The sequence below is a fragment of the Elephantulus edwardii genome, unplaced genomic scaffold (assembly GCF_000299155.1).
Source record: "Elephantulus edwardii isolate Elephantulus edwardi_28Jun2011 unplaced genomic scaffold, EleEdw1.0 scaffold00274, whole genome shotgun sequence".
In the NCBI taxonomy this organism is placed as follows: Eukaryota; Metazoa; Chordata; class Mammalia; order Macroscelidea; family Macroscelididae; genus Elephantulus; species Elephantulus edwardii.
Window position 1 is genome coordinate 1,138,222 of NW_006400024.1, and position 9,325 is coordinate 1,147,546.

Below are 9,325 nucleotides of genomic sequence, written 5' to 3' on the forward strand. Positions count from 1 at the left end.
CCATTCAAGTATCTTCCTCTGTGAAAATTCTTTCCATGTTTTTTGCCCACTTTGTAATTGGGTTATCAGTCTTTTTCTGTGGAGGCCCAGGAGTAGTCTGTACACTTTTGTTATAAAACTCTTGTCTGAGATGAAATTACCAAATGTTTTTTCCCAGTCTGTAGGTTTTCTTTTCACCCTGTTGGAAAAACTTTTTGATGTGCACAGAGATTTAATCTTTAGAAGGTCCCATGCATCAGTTTTATCCTCTTCAGATTGTACATTTCTGGTTGTATTTGGCAGTCTCTTTATACCTTGGGCTAGCACTTCTACGCTTGATCCCAGTTTGTCTCTTATGAACGTTATGGTTTTGGGCTTTACAATTTCTTTGCAAACAGGGACCAGACAAGGATGCCCACTGTCACCACTTTTCAATATTGTATTGGAAGTGCTTGCTAGGGCAATATGACAAGAGAATAAAATAAAAGGCATCCAGATGGGCAAATAAATGGCTAAACTGTTGCTATATGCAGACGACATGATTGTATACACAGAAAACTCCAGTGGCTCAACAGAAACACTGTTAAAGTTAATAGGTCAGTTTAGTAGAGTGGCAGGATACAAGATCAATATCCAAAAATCAGTATGATTCCTCTACAGTAACGAAGAGAACTCAGAGACAGAAATAACGAAAGCAATACCATTTACAATAGAAAGCAATACTATTTACAATAGCCAACCACAAATTGAGATACTTGAGAGTGAACGTAACTAAGAGATACAAGAGACCTATACAAAGAAAATTACAGAGCATTTCTGAAAGACACAATAAAAGACCTAAAGAAATGGAAAGATGTGCCCTGTTCATGGATAAGAAGACTCAATATGGTGAAAATGACAATCCTATCAAAGGCAGTTTTCATGTTCAATGCAATCCCAATCCAGATACCAAATTCATCTTTCAAGGAGATTGAAAAAGAAATTATCACATTTACGCGGAGAGATAAGAGACCCCGAATAAGCAAAAACACTTCTAAGAAACAAAATGAGGTTGGAGGCTTAGCACTCTCTGATATCAAAACCTATTACACAGCAGTGGTAACTAAAACAGCGTGGTACTGGTACAATGACAGGCACAAAGACCAATGGAACAGAACTGAGAACCCACAAATAAACCCAGCTATCTATGGTTAATTGATATTTGACAAGGAAATCAAAGATCTCAAAGAGGAAAACGAAAGCCTCTTCAACAATTGGTGCTGGCAAAACTGGACCTCCACCTACAGAAAGCTGAAACAGGATCCACATCTCACACCGTACACAAAAATCAACTCAAGGGGGATCTGAGACCTGGAAGTAAAGCCCAAATATCAAATTTAATATTAATATTTATCCAGATCTGCATCAGGAAATGAGGGAGGTATAGATACAAGCTAGAATTCCCTCTGCAGCACAAAAGCAGACCTTGGGAATTTTCATCATTCTTAATTTGTATTTACTAATCCCTTCCTCCTGAGATAAGCATAAGGTTAACAAGAGAGAAGAATCTGGCCTTGTTTGCAAAATATTTCTCTTTGTGATTTACCTCCCCATGTTCCTTTTTTGTTGTTTACTTCTTGGTGATTTTTCTTTGTTTACTTCCTGGTGATTCTCAACAATACCACAGAAAGGCGTAGCATAGGGGCTTCAGTTCTTCCAGCTGTTAGCTCCCTGCCTTCACACTTTCTGACCTGTCCACCATCCCTGTGTGTCCTGTCTCTGTCTTTTCCCTCGGCCGACAACATCCAACAAGATGGATTGCCACAGTGACTGCAGCAAAGGGTCAGGAATGACAGAGATGTTGATGAGGGCACAAGCTCGGGCAGGGCTCAGGTCTGTTGTTCCTCAGGCCACTAAGAGCCCTACTTCACTCAAGGGCATCTAAGAATGAGAAAAGCTGCCACGGTTGTAGCCTCCAGTGAAGTGAAACACTGACAACTTCATTATTGTCTCCAGTGTGTCTCATTGTGGCGGTGTGCATGTTGCTGGAAATGTGGATACAAGAACCCTCATCACTCCAGGGTTCTTCAGAGAGCAAGGATATCACTTTGAGGACTAGGGTGCCCTGACCCAAGTGACAGTGTTTAAATCACCTCTCTTGCTTCGGAAAGCTGGATGATGATTGCTGGTGGCGGCTGTTGTTAGGTGTCATCCAGTCAACCATGTCTCACAGTGACCCTGTGAACAACAGATCTGAACCCTGCCCTGTCCTGTGCACCCTCACCACCTCAGACACACTGGAGCCCACTGCTGCGGTCGCCATGTAATTCCATCTCGCTGAGGTTCTTCTTCTCTTAAACTGACCCTCCGAACCTTTCCAAGCATGAGGTCCTTCTCCAAGGAGCAGAGCCTCCTGACAATATGCCAAAGTCTGTGAGATGGACACTCACTCACCATTCTTGTCTCCAACGAGCACCCTCGTTTCACTTTCTCCAAAAGACTTGTTCTTTTGACAGTCCCTGGAACGGTCAGTAAAGACTTGTTCTTTTGACAGTCCCTGGGACGGTCACTACTCTTCTACAAAAACACAGCTCAAGGGGAGAGATTCTTCTTCAGTTATATGTAGCTACTATCCAACTTTCAAATACTTATCAAGTAATTTAGATCATGTTGTTGTTATGTGCTGTTGTGTTTCTTGTGACTTATAGCGACCCCACGTACAACAGCTCTGAAGCCTGCCCTGTCCTGAGCAGGTCTCACTGACTCCAGCACACCTATACCCTTTGCTCCGGTTACCATGCCAAACCATCTCATCTGCGGTCTTCCTGTCCTGTGCTGCCCCTCCACCCTTCCAAGCATGATGTCCTTCTCAAAGAGCTGGTCCCTCCTGGCCATGTGACACAGAGCTTCAAAATTCTAGCCTCCAAGGAGAAACGTGGTTTCACCCTCTCCAAGAGAGACCTATCTGTTTTCTTGGTGGTCCATGGTACGTTCAAGACTCTTCTCCAGCACCACAACTCAAAGGCATCAATTCTTCTCTTCATCTAGTCAGAGGTCCTTGACTTTAGTTCTTCCCAACAGGGCTCATCTTTTTATTTCCTGATGCTTGTACTAAAAGTGTTGATTGTGAATCCAAGTAAGAGGAAATCACTGACAACCTCAATCTGTTCTTCTTGTATTGTGATCTTGCCTATGGGCCCCGTGATGGGGATTTTTCCTGATGTCTCAAGGTAATCCACATTAAAGGCTGTAGTTTGCTCCCATAAGAGCATAAAGCCTTGTTCACTCTCTGCAAGCAAGGTCTGCATGAGGCAGGCTGCTGGTAAGTCTTCCTCCCATCCTGATGCCACATTCTTCTTTCAGTCCAGCTTCTCAAATTATTTGTTCAGGACACAGATTAAGCAGGAAGGGGAAAGAATGCAGCACTAATGCAAGCATTTTGTCTCTCTTTTAAACCACGCAGTGTTCCCTTGCTAGGTTCAGACAACAGCCCCCTGGCGATGACGGAATGCCACACGATAGCTGATGCCTTACCGTTTTGGCAAGAATATCAAATATATTATTGTTGTTTACGGTTGAGTGGGAACCGACCCAGACCTGACCCTCCAGAGGGTTCTGAGGCAGTTCATCACAAGGGAGGAGACTGCCCATTTCTCACCCGCAGAACAGCTGGTGGATTCGAACTACATGCCTTCGGCACTATAGCACAGCTTCTTAATACTCGGCCACTAGAGCCCAGATATATCATAGATTGCCAAAAACCAAGTAAGTTTGTCTTTGAAGAAACACAGCCAGAAGGCTCCTTAGAAGCAAGGATGGTAAGATATGGTCTAATGTATTTGGGTGTGTTACCAGGAGGAATCAGTCCCTGGATAGGACGTCAGGTGTGGTGAAATACAGGATCCGCTGAAATGATGAAGACCCTCGTCAGAGGGGTCGCTGGAGCAGCGTGACAGTGGATCTTAGCACAGCAGAGTGTGGAGGACAGGAGGGTGTGGGACCAGCAGCTTCTCTCTGCTGTACACGGGGGTCACTGAGAAGCAAGGTCAACTCATGGTACCACCCGAGGACAGAAGATGGACATGGCCTGTGAGGAATGAAGTTAGTATTTTCAATCCAAAGACTGCAAAAAGTCCTTATTAAAAGCTGTCTTTACTCAAGAACTGTTAAACTCTTTTGAAGATGGGAACACAGATATTTTAAAAAAAACGAAACACACCAGCTTTAAAATGTAACTTTAGGTTCAAGAAGGGGAAGAAATCCCAGGGATTAGCCTTTCATCCATCAAAAACAGAGCATTAAAATGACAATAAAATCATATAAAAGGAAGAACTCTACGATTGTTATGAATATAGGAAAGGGAATAAGAGATACACTCAAATTGTGAATGCTTTTTGAAGGGCGGAAAGGAGAGGTTTCAAAGGCTAAGATGGTCTGATTTGCTTAAGAATTGGAGTTTCAAAACGTCCAGCACAGATTCTGTGTGTTCCTGTACTTGAAGAGGCAGAAAATAAGGCTGATTTTTATTTCATGTCTTATAACTCTAATCAAGTATCACAGTTAAAAATAAAATTATATGTAAGAAGACAGCAGACCCATCACAGGGCAAATATTCAAAATAATTTCCTGTATCGAACAAAAAAGAGAAATATATCAAAGAGAGTAGATTCAGGATGACCATCCTTTAATTATTAAGACGGCCTGAGGGAGAAGGCAGCTTTCTGAAGGAAACGTGTCTGGTAGTTGTGGTTGTTGTCCGGTGCAGTGGAGCCGAGTGTAACAACTCCAGGATCGACAGACCTGGACCCTGTCCTGTCCGGCACCGTCCTCATCATCCCTGAGCCCCGTGGACACGACGTGCAGTCACTGTCAGTCCCGCTGGCCGAGGGGCGTCCTCTCTTACGCCAACCCTCCACCTCTCCCAGTTGATGTCCCTCTCCAACAAACAGCCTCTCTTAGCAACATGCCCAGAGTATGTGAGACCAAGCCCCACCATCCTTGCTTCCAAGCCCCACCATCCTTGCTTCCAAGCCCCACCATCCTTGCTTCCAAGCCCTACCATCCTTGCTTCCAAGCCCCACCATCCTTGCTTCCAAGCCCCACCATCCTTGCTTCCAAGGAATATTCTCGCTGCACTTTTTCCAAGACATATTTGTTTGTTCTCCTGGCTGTCCATGAGATGTCCAGGGCTCTTCTCCACCACCACAGCTCAAAGGCATTGATTCTTCTTCTGTCATCTTTATTCAGTGTCCAGCTCTCAGAGGCAGAGAAAGTGATTGGAAAAACCCTCACAACACTCACAGACTGACATGAATTCCCCACATCATACTGAGCTCACCATCCCCTCAGGTAACAGAGTCCAGACTGTTGTTTGCAGACCCATCAAATCAGCTCTGACTCAAGACAGCAAGCAGGGAGGAGTGTTACACGTTTGCACTAGCAGGTGACACAGGGGGCTTGAACAGGTTCCTGGGAGGACCAGAGAGTAAACCTCTCGGGCACTGGGAGACAGACAGCGTCCCTGGGAACCGATTTACTCTGAGAAACACTCCATCAAGGACTCTGAGGGAAGGCAGGTGTGCATTTCTCTGTCCACGGTGTACCAAATCGTATGCTCCACCCCAAAATTAAACAGAGGAAGCTATGGAGTCTCTTCCTTCATCCCAATAATACCTAGTGGCGCGATGATGACCAGAGCACTCGGACACCAACAGAAAGCCCAGTGGTCTGTGCCCACCAGGTACTGCAGGAGGAAGGTGGCTCTGTGGCTTGTGGAAGTACAGCCGTGGGCACCAGGGGCAGATCCTCTCCACCCACTCAGGGCAGCAGGGAGTCACAAGCCATCCGAGGTAGGTTTACTTTCTTTCTTTATTGTTGTTTTTAGTTCCCTTTCACAAAGCTGTATTCTGCATTGATCTTTCTGATCTATTACTATCAACAGCTTCACAATTTCATCGATAATCCTGTTAAAGTCCTCTCATGTGTCCTGAGAGCAGGAGACCCCACTCTCAGATGCTTCTTGGACACTGGCTACAGGAGAACTAAAGTGAGTCCCGGGCTCTCAGGGCTGCCCCAGCCACGGCTCCAGGGTCCTCCACTGCCCCGCTGAGGCTTCAGGGAGAGAAGCGGTCAGGTGTGTGGTGTCTCCATCACTCTTTGCTACAAGCAGCAAGCAGGTCAGGTCTGGAGGACTGGCGGCCAGGCGGTCTTACAAGAGAGCAGGGCAAGAGCCAGGCTCACTTACTGTGGACTAATCACGGTGGAAGACCAGTCTACAAGCAAGGACACGGTGTGGGCAAAGGAGAGGGTCAGTGACAGCGAGGAGACCGCCAGGGGGTTAGACGCCACAAGACGGATGCATGCAAGACCACACCTGTCAAGACCGTCCAGGCATGGTCCTCTTCCACTGTCCAGCAGGTGGCCGTGAGGCAGAGCACCCGATGGCAAAGCCAAACAGAAATCTGAACCCAGATGTGTGTGGTTATGTCACTAAGTGATGCAGGAAAGAGAGACACACTTCAATGGGACTGACTTCCCAGATATGGCAGCCGAAACCATCAAACCAGTGAGTGAGGGGCCTTTGGGGTATGGGGAAGGGCTACTGCAGACCTGGGAAGTGGCCCCACTGTCTGGGTCTGTGGCATCAAAGGTTCATCATTCAAAATGCCTTCCCTTGGGAAGGTGAACTGTTTAGTTTGTGGACTGCAGAGAGAGGATTGGGCGGAATACCAGCCCCACCTGCCTACAGGCTCCTGTCAGCTCCTGGGACCTCAGGGCCAGGTCTGTGGGACACCTGCTTCCCAGCGACACTCAGCCGGTCGTCTCCAAGGCTCATGAGTTTGCCTATCCACAGTCACCACGCACCCCCTGGCGGGCCTGGGTCTCTGGGAGACCTTCCAGTAACCCCCCAAGCCCAGGGGCAGGAAGGTGCTGCTTCTGATGTCAGAAATCCTGGAATTCTGCCCTCAAACATCCGGGACCATGCAGACCGCACGTCCGGTATCTGGTCTGCTACTCATGCCAAGGAGCAAACTCGGAATGCACTTGTTGTTGTCGTTGTTATGTGCCGTCGAGTCGTTTCCGACTCATAGCGACCCTATGCACAACAGCCCTAAACCCTGCTCTATCCTGCGCCAACCGCACCGCCTCTGACACACCCATCCCGATTACCCCAGTCACCGAATCAATCCATCTCATAGAGGGTCTTCCCCTCCTGCGCTGTCCCTCCACCCTCCCAAGCATGATGTCCCTCTCCAAGGACCCGTCCCTCCTGGCAACATGTCCAAAGTATGTCAGACGAAGCCCCAGAATCCTTGCCTCCAAGGAGTAGCTTGGTTTAATCCTCTCCAAGATGAATCTGTTTGTTTTCCTGGCAGTCCATGGTACATTCAGTACCCTTCTCCAGCACCACAGCTCAAAAGCATCCACTCTCCTTCTGTGCTCCCTAGCCATTGTCCAACTCTCTGATGCATAACAAGCGATTGCAAAGACCATGGCCTGTATCAGGCGCACCTTAGTCTCCAGAGAGACACTGTTGCTCCTGAGTACCTTTGAGAGGTCCCTAACAGCAGACTTTTCCATCGTGATACGCTTTTTGATTTCCTGACTGCTGGTGCCAAGAGTGTTGACTGTGGAGCCGAGCAAACTGAAGCTGTGAACACTCTCAATCTCTTTGTCATCCATCCTGACGCTGCCAATTAGGTAAGTGGAAACAGGAACACTCGTCAGGGAAGAGCATGGATGAAGCCAGGGCCGGAGGATCACACCCAGGACACCCCACAGCACAGGCGGGGCCGTCCAGCTGAGGCCAAGCCCTTCACGAGCCTGTCCTCTCGCACACAAAGGGACAGCAACGCTGGAGAAGAGGGCCCACACTTACCTGGATCAGTGACAGGTCCTCCAGCTGCAGCCGGAACAGAAAGTTCCTGAAACACACGAGGAGAGGACAACTCAGCACAGCAGCTCAGGAAGAGAAAGAGCCCAAGAGCTCAAAACAGAAACAACAGAACTCCTAACGGCTGTGGCTTCGACATCACCCTCCCGTTGAGATTGTGGTGCAGGGCACCCCTCAGAGAACAAAGGCCGGCGTGTGCGTGTGTGCACACGGGAGTGAGAGAGGCCAGCGTTAGGGCGGGTCTATGTGAAAGTCACACAAGTGCCGAGGACTCTCCTTCAGAGGTCGCTATGAGTCACCTACGATGGCATTTAACAATAACATCAACAGAGAGAGAGGTCAGTTAGCCTAGAGGACAGAAAGCGAGGCTACCAAGCCAAAGGTGGATGACTTTTAATCCACGGCCCTCAGGCCTGTTTTTCATTGTTTCTGGTCAAACATTCCTCTAGATTGTATAGCCCTGGTCTGTCCATTTGCTGTACAGAGGTAACTTGTGGTCACTGTGAAGCTGAACACTGTGACACTGATGTGTCAAATGCAATAATGGTTAGCCCTGGAGGACGGTTTTGGGTGGAACTCCCAATTAAAACAAGCTTGAAAGCAGAAGTGGCATCCACTTCCGAAATAGCTTGCCTCCAGAAACTCTATGAACTAGAGAGAGGATGAAAGTCACGCAAGGGCCAAGGACTTTCATTCACTGGGTCGCAATGAGTCACCTACGACTCACCAGCACATAACAACAACAACAACATTGTACTGAGCTCTGGTGACAGCTAACCCAAAGGCCAGTCCTGTCGGGGTCAAATCCTCCAGGAGCTCCGCAGAAGGAAGATGGACAGTCCCCTCCCTTGTGCTACACGGCCTCAGAGAGCCAGCGGAGGGCTAGCCAGGAGACGGGGGCCACCCCAAGGAGGGAGGTGTGACGGGATGTTCCGGTTAATGAGCCAGCTTGCTGTGCACACAGGCAGTGTCTCACAGTGCCCCCTGATCCTGTCACGGTGACCACGAGCTGTGCAGTGCCTTCCACCTGGCAGTGACCCCGTGCGACAGAGCAGAACCGTCCACGGGGCCTCCAGGCCGGGTCTTCTATGCCATCAGCTCTAAGGTGGCAGACGGCCGGACTCTCTCCCACTGAGCTGACGGCCAGGTGCGTGTGCCCACCGTCCAGTCAGCGTCATAGTGCTCATCAGCTGAGCCACCATGATCCTTCCAACAGCATGTGCACACACAGAGGCACGTACACGCACACGCACACACACACACAGGACAATTACGTCTTCTCTGCATGGGTACACGCACACACACGTGCACACTCACAGGACAATTATGTCTTCTCCTCATGTGCACACACAGAGGCACGCACACGCACACGCGCACACACACACAGGACAATTACGTCTTCTCTGCATGTGTACACGCACACACACATGCACACGCACAGGACAATTACGTCTTCTCCTCATGTGCACACAC

At 48.5% G+C, this 9,325-nt stretch overlaps 1 protein-coding gene across 1 annotated transcript in view; it reads right to left on the reverse strand.

The window, feature by feature from the left end:
• Nucleotides 1-9,325, reverse strand: part of SEMA5A (sema domain, seven thrombospondin repeats (type 1 and type 1-like), transmembrane domain (TM) and short cytoplasmic domain, (semaphorin) 5A) — a 299,478-nt gene that overhangs the window by 226,523 nt on the left and 63,630 nt on the right. Inside the window, exon 3 of the mRNA XM_006900152.1 lies at nucleotides 7,838-7,883. Within this exon, the coding sequence (XP_006900214.1) occupies nucleotides 7,838-7,883 (46 nt within the window). The remainder of the gene's footprint in view (nucleotides 1-7,837; nucleotides 7,884-9,325) is intronic.